Below are 21,303 nucleotides of genomic sequence, written 5' to 3' on the forward strand. Positions count from 1 at the left end.
TTTTCTGTTTTCTAATCATTCTTCTTTTATCAAAGATCAGGCTGAGCTATTAACTGAAAAAAAAATCATGTTGGAAAGGATGTAAAACTGAAGGCTATATATGTATATACAGTATGTTTAAAGCATTTTATTTTTATATTTTGAATGCTCTAAATTAATAAAAGACAAATTATAAAGCATTTTGCTTTAGTTTTTGAAATTATCTTAGTAGTGTCTTCTCTTTGGCTAAGTACTGATAATGAAATGCAACAAGGAACGTTTGCCTTAAGTCATAAACCTTAACAGAGCTAATTTTATTGATTTTAGCTATGAAGTAGCATAGGTATGAGAAGCCTCTATTGCCAAATTCAGACAAAAAAGAGGTTTATTGAGCATGTCAATACAGGCATCCTTGAAAGTGCTGAAAATGCATTTCTATTTTTAGCTTTTTACTGCTTTTCTAATGCGTTAAAAACCCTCGTGAGATGAGACTTCACATATGAACTGTCATTTTCAAGTAACAATTTCTTTAGCATAGCTGAGAAACAGGTTTGTACCTTATTAAGAGGAAGAACAAAGTAAACAGTGTGAATGTAGCATGTGGAGATACAGAAACTTTCAGCAATTGCAAGATATACACTCATTTGACAATAAACCTAGTTATATAATGGGAACACTTTTATAACACAATGATGTGTAATTTTAATTTATTGAAAGAGTTCTTTAAAAGAAAATGTAGAATGGCACAACTGCATGAACAGAAACTGTGTTTTCAATCAACGTGACAGAATTTACTGTATTTTACAGAGATATTTAGAATGTCTAGTAAGAACATGAGTACATCCCTGAAATATTATTTATATTTACAGTGACTGGGAAAAGCAACAATTCTAGCCTTTTTTTATCTATGGAAAGGTACATTTCTTTGAGGTGTATGACTAGTTAATTACAACTGCATGTGTGTTATCAGTTTGGAAACTTGTTTCACCATCCCATGGTGGAAATGAAAGGCTAAAAGGGCAGTCAGGGTGCACTGAGAATTTTTATCAGAGGACAGATGTTTTAGACATAGTATATGAAGGTGGATAAAAAATGCACAGTAAAAGTTAATATGCCTGAAATTACATTTTTCTGTTTATTTCTTTACTAATTTCTTCTGAGTCCCATGCTGTTTTGCACTTTTTACATAACCTGATTTAGACTAATTATTTTCAGTATCTTCTGTGGCCTGAATGAGATTTCTACAATATATATGGCTAAGAACAAGCAGGACATTTAATGGTATGTGTGTTTTTAAGGTTGTGGCCGTCCTTGTGCTATCCAAACTCCCAACAACTTAAGAAGCTTTTCTATGGCTGCTGAAATCACACTGGGCTGAACTAGAACTGAACTCAAGATTACTCAAGAGCTGAGGAGTATGGGTCATGTTCTTAATGTGGAGTTAATGGAGCTGTCAGCTTAGTATCTGGCCTCCCAGGATTATTAATTTTTTTTCCCTGAAAATCCCCTGAAAGTTATTATCTTGTCATTTCAGTTGAAACTTAAAAAAGTGTATAGCTACGTAGGATGATTTTCTGTCAAAAATTCCTTTAAAAATTATTTTTTTCCTATGTCTCTTTTATATTTTCTCTTGATTCAGCAAAACAATTACAAATATCAACAATGCTATTTATTTATGCACTTATAGAAAAGCATGTGCTTAAATGTTTTCTTGGATCATGACCTGAAGACCAACTTTGTTTTGAACTTATTAACATCAGTGCAATCTGAGGGCATTCAACATCATAACAGATAAGAATCACTTTTACTTTATTGAAGTGTATTTTAGAATGCACAAAATTTTAAAGAGTACATTTTTCAGAAGTGCTACTTGTGATTAACTGTGTCCTGAAGCCAAGCATAAACGTATTCGTAAACCAAAAGCATCACTGCACCACCTGGAAGAAAAGATAATATTTTACTACATAGAAAATTTAGTATTTTCAAGATTTTATAGGGCATGTGTAATGTGCAATATAAACCAGGATATGGAAAAGCCTTATTTGAAAAATGGGTAATTCTGCTAATTCCTTAGTACATTAAAAAGTCACCAATTCTTAAACCATACCAATTTTACTTAATATTAGATCCTAAAGTTGATGTAAATAGTTTTATATTAAATCAAATTCACTTTCTTTGTGATTTTTCCTAAAATTTTTGGAAGATTAAAATTTTTCTTTGTTCTTCTACAAGTGAAATTTTTAATCCAAATATGTATATATTTTTGTGTTTGCTTAGTTAGATTTGGCCATGAAAGAGCAACCTGACAGGTAGAATGACAAAAATTCATCACCAGGGATGAGAGAATGAGGCTGCATGAGTAAAAGTGTATTAATTGTGGGTTCCAGCACTGGGACATAAATCCTATGCCTGTTGGCTCAGCTGGTGGCTTGGAGTGGCACCTCAGTCTTCTGCTGAACTGGGCTCACCTTTCTAGGGATAGGCTAAAACAACCAGGCACACAGAACTACCACATGAGTTTTCCCACATCATTTACCCTAAGGAACCATCATCAGACTTGAAATCCTCTATGAACAGCAACTCACAGACAGCTAGACAGAGCAGAAATTTGCAAAAGGCTTTGACCAACAAACAACTCATAGACACAATATCTAAGATTTGATTTGAACTCAAATTGAGGCTGATTCCAATTCTCATACTGTGTAATCTGTTTGCATATCTCTTTTACTGTAAGCACTCACATTCTGAAAGAAGGAACTACCTTTCCAGTCACAATAAGTGTTTCATTGGAAAGTCAAATCTATCTATTAGTCAATGGGACTACAAAAGTATTTAGAACAAAGTTCACACTTAACTGACTTCCTGGATCTGGGCCAGAATGCATAGTCATTTGTAAGATGGAAAATTTTATTCCAAAATCTGCTGTCCTAAGAGGTACTGGGAAAGCAAACCCTTGCCTTCTCTTTGTTCTGTATGCAATCTAATATCTTTGGAGTGTAAGGGAAAAGGCTTTTAGCTCTAGAGCTCCTTTTTTTCCCATCCCCACCTTTTTCCTTACCCTGCACAATAACCAGGCATGGTCTAGCACTTAGCCAGATGGATTGGATATGCAAACATTTACAGGCAAACCTAATGCCTCCTTTATACTGCAGAACAGACTCTGTACCTACTTGCTTTTACCCATGTGTGTTCTTGTCTATTAAACCAAGTTGCACAATTGGAAAGAATTTCATGGGAATAGGATACTGTTTAAACTGGGGCTTCTGCTCTTTTTGACAGAGACTGCCTCTGTGGGCTGGCAAAGTCTAAGGGCCCTGTGCTTTGCTTTCATGATTAATCAAAACCAGTCAGGGAAAAATATTCTAAAAGTTAAAGAAGAAGTAACAAGTAGTGAGAAGGGGTCAAAAAGCAACCCAGTTCTAAAATATCCTTGTCCTCTTAGTGTTCCAGGCCAAACAAGTCTCTTCCCAGCTATCAGCTATCAGCTTTTTGGTGTTTGTTCTTTACATGTAAAGCAGAGGAGAAGAAAGTAACTGGAATTTGATATGCTTGGGCTATGCTTCGACTAGTTGAGTGTATTTGTACTGGAGAGACTTTAACTGGTATTTTATGGTGACTTCACATAGATACTGAATAGTCCTAGTGAAATCAAAAGATCACATTAGAAGGAATAGGAAGCTTTAAGAAGCTTCCAAAAGTTTTACAGTTCTAGTATTCACATAGATGTACTAAGGCTTGATCATGAATAAAGGAATTACAAAAAACAGCAGTTACTTGCATCTTATGTGTATGTGTAAATGATTCTTTTTAGACACATATTTAGATAAATTCATATATCATACTATTAGATGGTTTTATTATTGAAAGAAATCACTCAAAGTGAGAGATTCATGATAGTTTATGGTACACAGTTCCATTTATTTGACTGATGCTTACTATACTTTCTCAAGAAACTGACAAATGGGAAGAGAAAACAAGAACAAAAGCACATAGAAATGGCATAAGGAAAATTACCTGGACCAAGCCTCATGATCTTGGGAAGCAAGCCTTTGTACAGAGCCAGAAATCTGTAGCAGAAGAAAAACAAACAAAATATTTCAAACAATATTCTTGCTCTAAAAGAAGAATGGAATTGTAGCATATGTTTGTTAAAATGCTGGCAGAGCACTTAGAGGCAATTATTTGAAATTAAACATGTTCAATAGCAGGCCGTATCTGGATTTTAACATTTTACAGAGGCAGATCAGATGAAGAGAAAAAGCTAATCAATGTTCAGTCACAAAAGCAATGTTGTGAGCCTAACCAATCAGAAATATGACTTTAATCAGTGAGCTGGGTTTACTTTCAAGACAGGTCTGTTAGCAACAGCTGCATACAGGGACAAAATGACTGATATAATTGAATATCAAAGCTACAACTCAGTCACCACTTGAGAAATATTTTTTTAAAGTTGGAAAACATTATTACGACAAGGATCTGTCCCCAAATTTAATTATTTCAGCTGGAATTTTAAAGGTATAGAGGCCTGTATAATTACAATTAGATTAAATTGAGAAATATTCTGTTTTCTGTTGATGTTTTCCTTTTACAAAATGAAGAGCTGAAAAAATTACACACGAAATATATGAAGTATGTATTTGTTCAATGGAAATTTCGACAACCCAATAATCATACTGTCTCTTTTTAGAGTTCACATATAGTAGGAATATATCTCCTTGTAATTCTAAAATACATTTTCAGAACGTTACATTGGGCTCTTTTGATATGTGAGTTCAGGGCGGCTTAATGGTCCTTGTCAAATTTGAAATGTAACAACATGGTTTTATGGACCTACATGAACTGAAACAGAGGTCTGGACATTTATTAAAATAAGAATGTTTTACCCTTCCTCTTTATAGACTGTTGCCATAGTTTTAAAACAGGTTCTGTACTTGATCTCTCCAGGAACTGGCTGTGGTCCTTGAATCCTACTTTTTGCAACATCAAAAGGAATGTTAATAATTGAGGCTATTGTTCCCGAGACTAGTCCAATTCCAAATTTTCTCAAAAACTCCAAATTTGGATCCTACAAGAAAAAGAGAGAAAAAAAAGGAAAGAATAAAAAGAGAAATGGAAGAACCTATGCAGGTTAAGCACTATAAAGTAATATGCATTTAATCAGAAAACTCACACAACACACTCGTGTTATTTTAGCGGAACACATTAGGATTTCCTATGCTGGAACTTGTTTTCTTGACAATCCTATTGGCTGTGTTTTTACACATGGTCTAAATTGCTGAAGTACACATTTCCTCACACAGGATTTATAAACACAGTTCATAAAGAAAGACTGGTATGGCATATGGGGATGATTTGTATAATTGGGCTTCACAATGTACTTAGTATTACTGTATCAAAACAGGAGAAATCCAAGCACACTATTAGCTAATTGGCCAGAATATTTTACAAATGACAGCAACTTCCACCATGAAGCCTACTAAAACACTCATTTGTGTGTTGGACCCCCAAATGCTAAATTAAATAAAGGCTAATCTCAGTCTGCTGCCGTTCCCCTCCAGGTTTTTTACATTTATTTTCACATGTAGCTGATCCACTGTACTGAGAAGTGCTAGCTTCCTGTTATTAACAATCCAACTTGGCACAACGGCAAGAGAGCCTCCACGTTCTGTGCATTATATACGGTGGTAATTCACTCAGTTAATTGGCTGAAGAATTTACAACAGATTGTTTCTGAACCCTACTACATGCTCACGGTAAAAGTTAGAAATAGGTTAGAAGTGCATCTAAAGACTTCTTTGCTCACTCACAGTTCAGAGTTCAACTGGGTTTTATTTGATCTTTCAGAAAGACCTCCTACCTTGGCATTTCTATGACATCAAAGAACCCAGAGTTTATCTGGGAGACAAAATCTCTTGAAGCAGGTTTAATCCTATTTCTCTAAGTAGTGGAAGTCACAGGGCAGTGTGTTCCAGGACATTTCCTATGCACATAATTTTTTTTTGCTATTAGTTTTCAATAGGCAGGACACTTTATTCATGAAGGTACTTTAATAATAGAAAATCATCATTAAAATAATAAATGATCTTGTCATGTTATAACATCAGCACAATATTAAAAACCAGGAATTTTTGGTTTCCTAAACCTGAACATTTTTGAATGAAAAAGAAAACAAGAATGAAGTTTTCCTTTCCTGATTAGCAACAAGAAAAATAAATTAAAACTTCCATAATATGCATTGGATGAAATCCGTGCAGGTATTTAGAAAGAAATGTCAAAATCAACAGGGCTCTTGATTACCTGCAGAAAAATTCAACACCTTGATTTCACAAAACATGAAGTATACAGGTTTTAAAAATTATAATGGCTTTTGGTACTGTAGTATTTTATTGGCAAAGATCTAAGCAACAGATTTCTGTTCATTCTGTACATACAGCGGTTTAAATGCAAATAGAATAAAGACAATATTTCTGTTATCTAGAGAAGAAAGGAGGACCTCTTTTGAAACTGGAGGGGAAGCAGTGTGGCAGCCCTGTTTCAGCATGGTGCCTATGTAGCTTCAGGCAGCAGGTATAGGATTATACCCACACCTGATATTTAAGTACTATTCCAGACTGTAATAACCTAGTCAAATCAGGCTACAGCAGGGAGGCTACCACTGCTCTGTTGACTTTTCACAGTCCAGAATGGTCTGAATTATTTTTGTTATGCAATTCAATTTGGTGCCAAGCATGGTGTGCTGCCTTCTATGCTATGCAATATATGTTAGGCAAAGATATTTACTTGTTAAACACCAAATTTCAAGCCTTGCTGCTCCTGACACATTCTTTATATTTAAATGATTGAACATTTAATGTTTTGGTGAAATCCCAATGCCTATGTTTCCTGCTTTATGACTGAGAGTGCCATAGGGTACAGGATACAGCAGGTATGTCTTACAACATGCCACTGCATTAATATAACTAAAGGGAAATTAAAAGAAATTAGTTATTTCTATTCCAGTATTCGTGACAGAAAAAGGTTGAAAGGCAGCATTTTTCTCATTCACAAAACCTGACTCTAACCAAATACACCATGATATACACTATGTTTGCTTTGTAACTCGATTTTTTTATTATAAACCTCATGGGAAAGATTTTTCTATGCCATTAATCACTGTAATAGCTGGGTAACTTATTTTGTAAAACAGATTCCATATAAATTCACCTGTTAAGAGTAATTAAGTTGGTTTTTTCTAAAAGCGTATCTTAATGGCATTTTACTGTGATAATGCTTTCAACTGAAAAAGAGATTTCCAAACATAATTTCTGCCTCTGCTACAGTGCTTACATGGACACAGGAACATTGGCTATCTATCAGGTGTTATTATGAAGAAGTTTCTTTCTTTTAACACCAAAATCTAACCTTTTTTTGCCCTATGGACAATGCCAAAATATTCCTAACACTCTAGAACCCTATGGAAGGAGACAAGGATAAGGTATCTGTCTAGTCCTAATGCTGCAGCTGGCTATCTGAGGCAGTTATCATCACACTATTGTCACCAACTTCTGCACTATGCAGCTCAATGACCAATTATATGTTTCGTATGTTGTTCATTAGGAAAAAAGATTTTGACATGCTCCTCTTGCTTTCATAAATGGCAGAAATTGAGGAAAAACATACATGAATTCTGTTTTTAAGCAAAGCCAATTTTTTATGTAGTATGAGCAGAACACATAGAATGGAAACTTGATTTTAGATGGTGTCACAGCACAGGACAGCATGCCACAATGAAGTGAAATAGCATTTTGCTTATTCACAATGGAATAATTTAGCCATGGTTGGATAACAATCTGTGGTCATCTCATCTTTTTAACAAACTCTTCACTATCACATCACCTATACATCTTAATTCCTGCCCTGGGAGCATCAGCAGCCTTTAAAACTAAAGAGAGTAGTAGGCATCCCTGATAAATGCCATATTTATGCATGTCCTGTTGGATTTACCTGCTGTCTTGGGGAGAAAAAATTTGAGACGTTATTTCTCTGCTTTTTATACATTACTTCTATCATAAAATTTTTTAATAAGTGGACACCCAGTAAGTTCCTCCTGAATCATATGCTGCTTATTTCCTTCCTTTATATTCCATAATTTCCAGCCACAGAAAATTCTAGCCCTAAATCTAGAACATATACACCCATGTATAGTATAGGAGTGTCACCCCCTGGAGACAGTTTTAATTTATCAGCTTCAGCTTCCAAAGCCCTGGGCTTTCCTCTACCAGCCACTTCATTCTCTCCTTTATTTGCTGGGCAATTTGTCAAAACCTTTGTTTAAATATTTGATCTCAGTCAAAAGCTTCCCAACTATCTTCATCCCTACTGAGGGAAGGTTATTTAATTCAATAACAGCACAGATATTAATACAGCAATGAAATAACCCTTTGGCAAAGGCATGTATGCTTGCAACTCAGTTACTGTAATTTTTTCAGAATAACTGAAAAATATTTTTATACTAGATAATGACTCACCACACTAGATACATTTTTATAGATTTAGCCACCCATTTTAGCTGCAATCCAGAGATTCAAAGGCAGGACACTACACTTACATGTGCAGTGAAGAGAAGTAGGTACCTTTGAAGGAATAGCTCCAAGTCTATTTTTTACTCTTGTAAAAAACAGAGGCCCTTTTCAGTCTGAATGTTCAGTCCGTGGCAGAATATGCCACAAAGAAACTTAAAGTTAAACATTATTTTTAATGAAAAAATCAATAAACCCAAAAGATCAGTAAATATTAATTTGCCTAAATGAAGCTACTTCTAGAAGTTTTTGCTTCAGTTATTCAATGTCTTGACGTTTTTCCACTTTTTTCTTTTTTTTTTCCTCAGTTGCTAGAGGTACATATTTTATGAGAAAGAATTCTTTCACAAATATGTTTTAGTACTTCTGACTACCTTGTAGATAAATTCACTATAGAAGACTAATGCTTGCTGGATAAGGAGAATACCAATTCCTAAGAAATTGCATGAATAATGCATAATAATAATAATAACAGTATGATGTTTGAAGTTGGCAATTACAAATCAGTCTACTGAAGTTAGCCCAAACCTAATATGTAGAGTGTAATAGTTGCATTAAGTTTCTTTAACTTCTTTGAAAACATTAACCACAACATTAGCTTTGTAAATGGGTTACACTTGGCACAAAAGTGGCAAAAGTCATTTGAAATGACCACTAAATTTAAAAACACTTGCTCAAGATCACATAAAGGGTCAGCAGAGAAGCCAGGAGTGGAGCTGAGAGCCTTCGCACTATATGCTGCAAATTCCACCTCCCTGTGTATGACAAGGGAGACTTTAAAAGTCAAGGCCTTGTTTTGTCCAACTCTGGTTCTGCCTGGTGTAGCCTGGAGTTACGGAACTGAAGAGGAAGATGAGCCAGGAGCATGGAATAGTGTTGCTTGCTGTCTCTTTTGGCTAACGTAAAGTGTAATAGCATAGGAACTCCTATGGGAAATTAAGAGATGCCACAAGACCTGACCCAGGCCACACTGACTATAATTAAGTATTTGGGAGCAAAACAGGCTGTAAGGAACTGCTTTAGTCAGCCTGATAATTGTTTTTAATCCCTAAAAGGAGTTTCCCGTGGCAACAGACAATGGAAGAAAGGAACACACAGGTCTGGGGAAGAGGAGCTTTCAAGAGAGAGGAGAAAAGGTATATCTAAAGAAAGGTGAGAGATAGCTCTCAGGAAAGCAACACGGAACAGATAAAAAACTCAAATGAGTTGCTTTTAAGCACAGACACTGAGCCAGAAGCCAGAGGAGAGACAGGGTCCAGGTTTTCCTGCTGAAGTCTAGAAAAGAGCTGGGAAGAAAGGCTGTCAAATTATACTCTGAGAGGCAGAGGCTGGTACAGATAAGATGTTTTGGAGGTGTGCAAATTCCCAAAAGAAATCAGCACTAAGGAGGAGAAACCTATGTAGACTCATTGCGTCTCCAGAAAAGGTGAAAAAGAAAAGATGAAAGTGAATCTCATAATTGTTGTGATAATATCAGGCTTTGATTGTTTTAAAGAATATTCACCCTTTTTGTTCGTAACTTAATCAAGACTTGACCACAGTTAATGAGTGGACTTCTATTCATTTTATGCATTTACAAAGTAAACTTGAAGCCGCTCTTCCCTGTTGAGTCACTCTGCAGATGATCAGATGTTCATAAAATGTTGCGGTTACAAGCAGCTCAGCTTTTCATGGCATCATTTAGAGGCTAACTATGCAGAAAAGGGCACTGAGAAATGGGTGTCTTAATGCTTGCCTCTACATCTGGTACCTTTGTCAGCACTACCCATCTTCAGTCTCAGTTATGCAGTAATTTATGAAACAGAAAAAAAGGTGAGTAGCCCCATGAATACCAGACCTAAAGAATTTTGATATTCTATCAGCCCTTATGACTGATTGATATCGATGTCTGGAAAGGTGCAAGTCCAGACTAAGGCTTACATGGGCTTTTTCCCATGGAATTCAGTGTTTAATAAGGAGTAAGTTCCTACTGAAAATTTCCCTCAGTTGGGGCACTCATAAGGATCTCTTCTCCTTTTACATGATTATTTGTACGTATTATAAAAAATGTAGCTATTTTAAGCCTGACTCTCTGCCAGTTATGGTTGAACCTGGTTATCAGTTTAAGCATTATGCTAATTTCTGTAGGAAAACAGAAGAAATTAGTGTCTTTTCTTCATAGTTTTGTTTTAACTGAAGATTCCTCTTCTTACACTTCATATCTGTCTTGCCTACAGAAATATTACAGTGCAGTAATGGGTGAGATAGCAACACGCTGTACCCCTTGGGTGCCGACATGTTTTGGTGATGATGACCTGGGCTGAAGTCTTTAAACAGTAGGGGCTGTCATTTCAACAGCCACAGGACACCTCACAGTGAAGAATACTGACCAATGGGTGACTTGTGACATCATAATGGATACAGAACTGCCACCTAAATTTTTTTAAATTCCCAGGTCATCCTGAAACCTGAACTTGGATGGTAGCTCTGAGATTATTTAATGACCCATTCTGATTCAGTCTTCATCTAAATCACCTTGTCTTACTATTTCCTCAAGTCTGTAGCACTAAATGCACTTTTCCCTCTCTGTTCCTACACAGAACTTCTATGTTTGCATATATTTGAAAACAACTAAAATGAAATTGTTGTCTGCTATTTTAGTCACCAATCTGAACAGCCTATTTTGGTTTCCCATTTCTTCTTCATTGCCTATAGAAGTTTAGAACCCCTTTCTCTTGCAAAACAACACACTACACAGTTCTTGTGGTCTGATGCAGCAGTCCTTGTATCAGGAGGCACATCTGCAACAGCTGGGGCAGGCAGTGCCCAACGTGAAATGAGTTTTGTAGTTTGCCAGGTTTCAAAGGGGGCTTTTAACAGGCAGTGAGGAAATTTCATATTGTTAAGAAATATGACAGCCACTTGGAGGTGGCAGTGAGCAAAGGTTTAAATGAAATCAGTGTTTACTATCAAACCTAATTATGATAAAAAATTGAAAAGCAAAAGTTGCTGGATGCCTATAAAATGTGCTATAAAAACAGGTGCCATAAAACTGAGACAATATAAATTTGCAGACAAATTTCATTGCTAGGGGAGATGCATAGCTGTTAAAGCTCTATGGTTGATACATTAGTGGCAATTGAAAGAAATTTGGCTTATTCTAATTTCAGTAAACAGAGCACAAGGTTGGCTGTAAATTGTCTGGTAGAATGGACTGAATATATGAAAAATTATTTATTATGGACATTTACAACCTATACATGTACTTTATATCATTTGACCATTAAACATACAAGGTTTATTGTTTTTGGCAAAATAAGCTGCAAACATCCCTAATCAGGATGCAAATTTAATACACAGTTTAGAACTGCTGACAAGTGAAATGCTCATTTTACATTTCCTTACATTTTCCACTTAAGGTTACAGATGGTAAACAGCAACCACATAGTCAAGAGTCAAAATTATTTCACAGGTAGTATTCTTATTTCATAATTTTAATGTATTTATCAATATTGTAAGACTGGCTTTCAGACTTTCTTATCTGGCAAAATATAGAAAGGGAAATCAAATCAAGTGTAATGAAATCAAGTATGTGAGAAATCTTGAGAAGTTACAACTGTTTAATATTTTTCAGACTAACTACAATCCAGCTTCTACCAAATTCCTTGTAGAGGTTTGGTAACTCAGCCTCTAGTACCTGTCCACTGAAAGAAGAGGTTTAAGTTACAGATTACAAATTATTCTTGAATACTACCAGGCACTGAAGTGAAATTCAATGTATTTAAACATCCAAATGCAATGTTGGCTAGCACAAGCCAGATGAGGCCTGATCTATATTCTCTTAATTTCAGGGTAAGGTTTGATCTGATTTTAATGAGAGTTTTATCAGAATTATTTATTATATTTATTGGTACAGAACTGTCTATGGCACTGATGCTAGCTGGCCTAGAGAGTCCTATTAAGTTTTTTAGCACTATTAGAAGCTATTACCATTCAAAAGATACTGGCTGCATGAAACCAGCCTAGTAGGAATGGTTCCTTGTCTGCACTAGCTCCTAAGCCACACCCAAGAACCATGTTGGCTGGCCAGGGCCAAAGCTGTGCCAGGGAACATTTATCAGTGCAGATGACCGACTTTCAGTAATGCTGCTCAATTAACTAGCACAGATGAAGCCACTGTGCAAACTGCTATACAAGCCACTTTGCATTGGTCAAGCACAAGGCAAACCTCTGCACTTATCTGCAGCTAATGCAATCTAATCAATCCCACATGGATTAAATTGCCTTTCGCTTTTGCTAGTATTTGAGGACAGCTAGGCCACTGCCTGAGAACACTGAAGTAATTTCTTTTTTGTTTTCTACATGTATTTAAACCTACGTTGCAATGTTAAAATTTTTCTACATAATACAAAATCTGTATGAAGTGCTAATTTCTTTTAGATCATAAAGCTCTGAATATTTCTAATAATGTAATAATTGTCTCCTATTTTTTTAAATCTGAAAGGCTAGAAAAGCATGCTTATGCCAAATACTACTACTATTCTTCAATTGTTATGGAAGGACATTTCAGGATTCCCATACGAGTTGCACATAAATCTTTGTCGTTACCTGCATATTATTCAGAATCTTCTGCAATAGTGATTATAATTTTTCTTTGCTTGATCAACACAAACATGTTTACTGTTATCTTAGTATCAAGCTATGCTTGTGCCTTGAGTTTTTAGAACGTGTGATTAAAGTACACTGTAAAGTATGTTTAAATACTCTAAAAGAAACTTGTAGAAACTTGTGGGTCAGCTGGTCTTGAACAATTCAGTTTGCTGTAATGATCTGAAACTAAGAAGTGGAGCTTTTCTCCATTTACGCAATGTTGCCAACAAAAATACCAGGCTACTCAGAAGTGCAGAAAAAAAAGAGGTGTTACTTCATCTGGGAATAGAAACTGATCCCTTTTGATCTAAATTGCAGCTTCTTATATGTATATCACTGCATATTATACCTATGACTGTTTAACTGTCATCATCTAAAAATCGCATTAGTGAAAACACACTTCAGTAATTAATGTACTGAAATCATTAATAAACCATTAGGTGTTGCAAATAGAGTAATTTAGAAAGTTGCTGATACTACCACATTTTAATTAGTAAAATTTCCCGTTATTGTAAAGAGAAGTATTTCCTTTGTTATTTAAAGAAATATAGGACTATCAAAGTTGCTTTAAACTAAACCAAAGCTATAGCAATTCTTATTTTTAGACTTATAAATTACAGAAAGTCCCTGTGCATGACCCTGTATGTCCTGTTTTGGGCCTGTCTCTCTCCCATATGGAAGAATCTTCCCAGTCATCCGTCAGCACAAGGTTGAACTCTCTTTCGAGTAAAAAAGCCCTTTACCCGACCAGAATAACCTACATACTGCAGCTCTGCCGTCTCCTCAAGCTTAGCCTCTTTTTGAATACTGAAAGAACTTCTAGAAACTGATTTTCCCCTTCTAATCCAGTTTGCCACAAAAAAGTGCATACATACTCAACATAACCATAACATGCCTCTATTTCAATTGCTGCCTTTTCACATTGCTCTCATGGTACAAAGGGCAATTCATAAAAATGATAATTCCAACATGACCATACTCAGCTTTGCTTAAAAAATGAGAAGTACAAGACCTTCATTTGCTTCCATTAAAATGCTATAGATTTCTGCAAAACAGAGCTAGGTTAGTCACTGTTTATTACTTAAAACCACAGCTTTGCACAGAAAAATACAGTGTTAATTAAAACCCCAAACCTCTTATCTGATTATCTATTGCTTTGTATAAAGAACTTACTTTATTAACCGGAAGAATGTTTTTCATATTGAAGTAGAACCCGAAGTAAACCATGTTAAAAACTCCATGACGGCCCAGTGTTGCTGTAAGACCCTTGTTGAGACCTTGGAAGCCCAGACCATCGGTTTTAATGATCTGCCGAGCTTGAACAAAGCTAGATGGTTGCTACACAAGTTAAGAAAAGACAGAAGAGATCATCTTTACAAAAAGAAGACAATAAACACTGCAGCATTTCCATCTTGTTGGCACAGTGTTGCCAATTCTTGTGTAATTTTATCTTGTCTCACCATATTAGTTATTTGTTCTTTCCTGTGACCACATAAAACTCACAACTTTAATAAAAAAAAGATTACTTATTTTTCTGATTGCAAAACAAGAAGAAAGCATGACTTGAGTACTGCAAAAGACTAAGGATCCTGAAAACAAAAAAGATATTTAAATAATAATTTAAAAAATATAGAGAGCAATGCGTAACTTTGTGTGAATTTTGCAATAGGGTTGTTTTGTTTATCATTGATGCTGTGCTGTGAAGATTACAACAGATGAAACCCTTACACAGTTGAAGTATATAACAATTATTCTGGACAATAAAAAGCTTCTCTAGTAAAATCAATGGTACAGGAATGTGCGTGATGAGGGAGTGATAGAAGTGATAGAATTAGAACTGGAATTTTTTTAACCATTATGGCTATAGAAGAAAGTCCTTAAGAGCCACAAGTTAGAGCAGCAAGGGAGGCTATAAAATATTTGTGTTGAAGATCAGTTTACCAGTTTCAGATTCAATGGTATGAATAGGTTTGAAAGGGTGACAAAATCTATATATATTATCTGGGAATTCTTCATGATCCTCTGAGGAGCTTCATGCTCTTCAGGATGCAAACCACTGCTTTAAGACACTGAATTTTAAGGGGTTATTGGGTACACATCTCATTTTTAAATATTGGAAATATTGAAAAGAAGTTGTGTGTGGTTTTTTTTTTTTTTTAACTTTTCCTAAGCATCCAACTGCAAAACCTGTTTTGCCTTTCTAATGAATTATTTGACTTAAAATTGTACTTAGGTTTTGAAAATCAGAGCACCCATTAAAATTCTAAGGTACAGATTCAGGAAGCTGCCTTTAGAAATCCCATTTTGAAAATAATACCCAAAAGGCACAGAAATCATTTCTCCAAAATCGCTTTCTCCAAAGCATCAAGCCAGCTCCCGTTAACCAAATATATAATTAGAAAGGCAAAACATAACTTCCACTAGGAGGTTCAAACATGAAAATATAGAAAAATTTTGACTGCAACGCTGTGAACACTGCTAATTTCAATAAATTTATTTGTTTAATAGCTTTCCATTTCAAAATATCACTGTGGTAGAATCAACAGCATTAGCCAAATGATGCCTATTATATATGACACAGCATATGACTGCTTATTTAGGTGAGTCACAAGTTTAGTCTTTAATACTATTTCACTCTAGTTTTTCATATTTCATAGCTAATGTTATCCTAGCTAATGTTAACATAGTTAATGTTAATGCAGAGCATTAAGATTTTACTATAATTTACCTTTTAACTACTCCCCAGGATTCAAGTCAGAATCTATTATACTCAACATAGAAAATTGTCCAGATACTAGTAATAACATCCTTTCTCATGCACAAATAATGGAGTTTAGATTTTTAAAAAATAACTAGTGGTGCTGTTTAAAGTGATTTAAGCTGAATACAGCAATCTTCAATACTAAGGTATCCCTTGGTATCCCTTATCGTGAATCCGAATTTGCTAATGACTCAGAGGGGAAGCCTGTCAGTTGATGAACACCTGAGATGGGGTTCATTAGTCCAAATGTAGAGATCTGCAATGTCTACATATGACTTCCCTTTTCAGTCCTTTAGTAATAAAGAGGGCTTTCTTAGACAGCACTTCACTGTTACGAAGTAGGCATCCTCATGTCAGGTGATCAAACCATAGAAGGCCTGTGGTTCATCACTGATCATGGGAGGACCTTAGATGGAGGAATTTACTGTATAAACATATGGAGTTAATTCACTTCACACAACTGTTGACTTTTACTCAATACAGACCTAGTCAATGGAATCTGGAGCCACATTCTTCTCATCATAAAGAAGAAACTTGTATTTGTTTAATTAATCACAACTCTTAAGTCAGGTGAGAAGATTTTAATCATCACACCAGTTTCTATAGCCAGTGAATTATCCAGGGCTACAGGGAAAAAGGAAAAAAAAAAGGAAAACCAAACAACGAGGTATTGGGCTATTTTGCAATTTAGTTTAACAAAAAGGCACAACTATTTTTACCTGTAACAATTCACATTACAAAAATGCTGATACTTGATTTATAGTGGCCTTCATCTTTAAATCTATCAACCCTCGAAAGATGATCTGGTAGCACAGAACAATTCAGCTGTCACCGAAGGGTGTGAATATTTGCTTTGGGAGTGTGCAGAAGTATGGGTGTGAGTCTATGTGTTCATACTCTTCCTTGTTCCTTTTAAACAAGATATATTTATTATTTCAGTACAATAGTCAAAGAAATATGTGAACTGCATTAGGTTTCGTCATGTAGTATGAAAGCTCCACAAAGGGATAGGTACACACTTTACTTTAACCTTTTAGAAAAACAGTGCATGGTATGGAAATGCGTGTACCATTGCCTCACACTGTATAATATAACCTCTGGATATGTTTCTTCCAACAGGCTTGAGTTTACGTGCTTTAGCATGGAATGATCTTCAACATATTCTTAATGAGAACTTGAGATAGAGGTAATAAAGTCATTGGAGTTTTTTCTAATTCACAGCAAATTTTGAAATTCTAACACTTTTAAAAATATATATTAAAAATTAATAATGTATATGATTTAACTATAAATGTGATTTCAGAAATTAATTTTGCTTGGATTTTTTCACTAGGGCAAATAGTTCACATTTTAGATGTGAACTAGGTTCCTAGTGGAGTCCAAATAGCATTCTTTCACAATTTTATTTGTACGATAACATACTAATATTTAGATTTTGTGAAAATTCACATTTAAATTAAATTAAAGAATATTCACCTAAAACAAAACAACTCAGAATGCTTTTAGACAGCTACATGGTGATTATTGGAGTATTTGGAAAGTCACCAAGGGATACTGTAACTAAAGTAAATAATTGCATAAAATTTACAAACTAAAACCCTAACCCTAACCCCAGACTTTGCTATAACTTTTGCAGTAGAGGAGAAGATTAAAATGTATGAAGTGAAAGGATATATAGGTCTTGCGCAACTTTAAAGGGAATAGTTTGCTCAAAGTATAATACTGGTGTTTTTATACTCAAAATTAGAAGTTTTATTAAGATGGGTCAATTACATCTTCACAACTGCGAGGCAGAAAGATCCAGAATATACGCTTAGTTTACCACTGCTGGAGCAGTAGTTGTTCATAATTTTTATCATATCACCTTCCTGAGAGAGAGATCCTCTCACACATTGCTTTTTCCCACTTTCTCTCCTTAGCAGGATCTTAAACTTTTTATCCTGTACTTTACCTATCTGCTTCAGTGGCTTTGCTCCCCAAGGTTAAAAAATGTCTAGACTGGAGACATGCAGCAAACAAACATCTCTTTCACATGCATTGGGAGTAGAACAGAAGTTTACCAAACACTTCAAGAATTATTCTGGAAGAGCATACTCTGGAAGGGAGTAAGTACCAGCTAGACTATGACATGTGGAAATCAGTGGTTGTATTTTTCCAGAATGTACCTGAGGAGCTTGGCCTGAACAGATTACGTAAATGGCCAAGTGATAAAACTCTTTACTGTGCATTCCCCAAAAGGGTTCAATTTGTGCAGATGAGTGCTAGAAGGCATGCAAGTATTAACTCAGTCAAAACTTAATAGTAGAATATGCAAAAATCATGCCTCACCAGGGACTCAGCCAACCATTTCACCACATGCTTATGTGATTTGGCTCCTCTACCGTGGTACAGCTGATTTCTCAAAAGATTTTGCAAAAGCTGATATGACAATTGTTAGTCTTATTCACTGAGAAAAGAAAGAGGAAACTGTGTTCCTGCCTTCCTCCACTTTAGCCTGGAACATTAGAAGCTGGTGCTTTCCTTGGAACACTTGATTTTGACGAATCACTGTTTTCCAGTTTAAACTTTTTCCCCTTTCAGCAATACCTAGAACCATGGACAAAGTTAGTTTTGCATGCTGACTTCTTTGGACAAAATAGTATTTGAATAATAAAACTGAAATGAAGCAAGAATTTGAATTATCAATGTTTTTTATTGTATAACAATTTTCCAGTTGGTTCTAATAAATGCTAAGTTTTACAAATAATTTCCTCCAAGAAATATAGCATAAAATACACCAGCTGGACTCTGGATAAGGCACAGGGCCATGGTGTTTTACGCTAACCTTCAGTGATCACTTGAAGTCTGGACCCTGCTGGGGTAAATGCACTTTCTACAAGGGGCTCAGGTTTGTACTTCTGGATTACCATTCCTCACAGTGCAGGGTTGCTGGCTGCTCTGGAGGTATGAAGGTGCACTTCAGGCCCAGAAAATTTACACTAGAGATGCTGACACCTCTGACAATACTGTGTGCATCTCTGCATATCTGAATGCATCGTCTATTGAGTCTCTTTCCATTTCTGTTAAGCTTGTGGGAATACCATTTGCATTAACCCAATATATTACAGAAATTCTAAATATGAACCTTGAAGTGCATTATGCAGAAAAAGGAGAATGAAGCAATTTTCATACCTCTTTGAAGGCATTCTGATTGGCCTGTAAGGTAACCTTTACGACTTCAAAGGGGTTAACCACAACTGCCTCTGTCAACCCAGATCCCAAGCCAGCAACTGCAAATGCCTAGGAAAGTTAAAATGACAGTTAAAAATTAAAGGAGTAAAACTTACCCTACATCAGCTTATGAAACTGAATGATACAATGCAAACGGTAAGATTACAGTAATGCAGCAGTATTGTACTGCTAAACAACTTTGAATAGATGCTGTCAGTTCATGAGGACAATATGACAATAGCCATAAACCAGATTTCAAAAAAGACAAAATGTCACAGCACTGTCCATGAATTCTCTTTTCATCTGGAAGGAAAAATATGGTACCAAATTATTACAAAAGCATGGAAAAAGAATGCCCTCATGTTATCTTCGGGTGGAGTCTGAATAATAACACAAATACAGATGAAGTTATGTAGGACTGGAAAAAATAAAATCTCTGAACTGAGCATTAAGCACATAACACTAACATACTAACTTAAAAATAAATGTAAGAAATTAAAACAACCCAACAGTACTTAAGCAAATTGCACAAGTAGAAGTAAAGTTCACCTAGGTAAGTATCAATATTAGAGTGGTTTATATGCGAATGAGTGGCATACAGAGAAATGTCTGCATTCACTGCAAGGATGAATTAACTCCATTTATTTAGAATCTGATGGTACATTTTAGCCACAGGTATGGAGATACTCACTGCTTTGCTTTACATCATGGCATAGCATTCCAAAATACCTTTGTTTGTAACAAAAAATAGTATTAAAATACTGAAGTCAATTGAGAAAATTCAGAGGGATTAAATTTAATGATCACGTTACACATTTATTGCTTCCACTTAACATCCCCAAATTCTGTCGTGGGTGAAAAAAGTCCCAGGACTAAAATACAATATAATGAGCACGTTTGCTGAAATTCAAAGAAACCAATGGAAAGGAAAAAACAATAGTGAGAAAAAACTTACTTAAAACAGAGCGATATGAGCAGGGACTCTTGAACACTCAAGAGAAGGACTAATGGAAAGTTAGAAGGGTAGTGGCAAACACTAGCCTTACTGCCTTTGGAGGAAACTGTGTTATTATCAAATCTACTTTTCCAATGAGATAAGAACCTTTCATCATGAACTGAGGCCAGCAGCAGGACGGTGTTAATGTATGCATCTCTCTTTTAACAATAAATATTGCCTTGATATAAGGTCGATTGAGCTACCTAGAAACATTCTGCCTAGTTTAGACCATAGACCCTCTCAGTCTTTTTTTTTCTCTCACTGTCATGGGGCCATGGGTCAAAAATATCTCTGTGGTAACAGTACTACATCAAAAAGATCAGGGGTGTTGGATGGTTTCTGTATCTGTTATAAGCATCAAAGCAGATCTATAGGCCAGTCATTGCATATTTACAAGTTTTTGGCATATTTCATTCCCCAGGCCAGAATAGTACTGGGGTACTACAGAACCTTAAGCCCCATTCTTTCCACTCACTAGTCTTTCTATTTATACCTAAGGATAAGAAGAACCTACTGAAAAATACCAGATAAAATAGGAGAGACTATAAAAAGCTATATGGTCAGTGGAATTAGTAAGAGGAAGAGGAAATTTGCTTTAAACTAGTCAATATAATTCTATGACCATTCACTCACAGCAATGAAAGGCAGATGTAAGTGAAAGTAACAGTGTTTGAAAGAGACCCGAAATAACCAAAACCTTTATAGCATAACCATAAAAATATAGTTTCATACAGTTGTGATGCCATTTTTGTGAAAAACAGATATTTATTATGATTTGCATTCTTGCACCTCGGGAAACTGTAGTTCTTAGAAAAAGTATTTTTCTCCAAATGGTACAATAGCAGAATGAATGATTCTACATTGATTCTACAATGATTCTACATATACAAATGCAGATTACACATGCAAGCTGCATCTTAGCATTAAAGCCTTTCTGTGTATATGTATATATTAAAGCAGTTATGTTCTTGAGATGAATTCCTAGCTCCACTGATATGTAAGAGAGTTTTGCCATTGACTTTAAAGGACGTAGCAACTTCTTATCAATAACTTATGTTTACGTTAGAAAGTCTTTAGAATAAGACAGAGATCTGTATTTTTGTTATAATTTCACTGTGCCTTGCAGAATAACACTTTGAGGTTAAAGTATCAAACTAGTCACTATCACA

General features: G+C 35.4%; 1 protein-coding gene across 6 annotated transcripts in view; it reads right to left on the reverse strand.

The window, feature by feature from the left end:
• Nucleotides 1-1,474: 1,474 nt before the first annotated feature.
• The window catches only part of SLC25A21 (solute carrier family 25 member 21), a 248,677-nt gene continuing 228,848 nt past the window's right edge, over nt 1,475-21,303 (reverse strand). For all 6 annotated transcript variants that reach the window (XM_027880708.1, XM_027880705.1, XM_027880707.1 and 3 more), the window contains 5 exons: nt 19,099-19,206; nt 14,340-14,504; nt 4,863-5,044; nt 3,994-4,046; nt 1,475-1,916 (listed from right to left, as the gene is read on the reverse strand). In XM_027880708.1, the coding sequence (XP_027736509.1) occupies nt 1,846-1,916; nt 3,994-4,046; nt 4,863-5,044; nt 14,340-14,504; nt 19,099-19,206 (579 nt within the window). In that variant the 3' untranslated portion in view covers nt 1,475-1,845. The remainder of the gene's footprint in view (nt 1,917-3,993; nt 4,047-4,862; nt 5,045-14,339; nt 14,505-19,098; nt 19,207-21,303) is intronic.

Source organism: Empidonax traillii, unplaced genomic scaffold (genome assembly GCF_003031625.1).
Source record: "Empidonax traillii isolate 1590-97213 ecotype Southwest subspecies unplaced genomic scaffold, ASM303162v1 scaffold74:size2480735, whole genome shotgun sequence".
Classification (NCBI taxonomy): domain Eukaryota; kingdom Metazoa; phylum Chordata; class Aves; order Passeriformes; family Tyrannidae; genus Empidonax; species Empidonax traillii.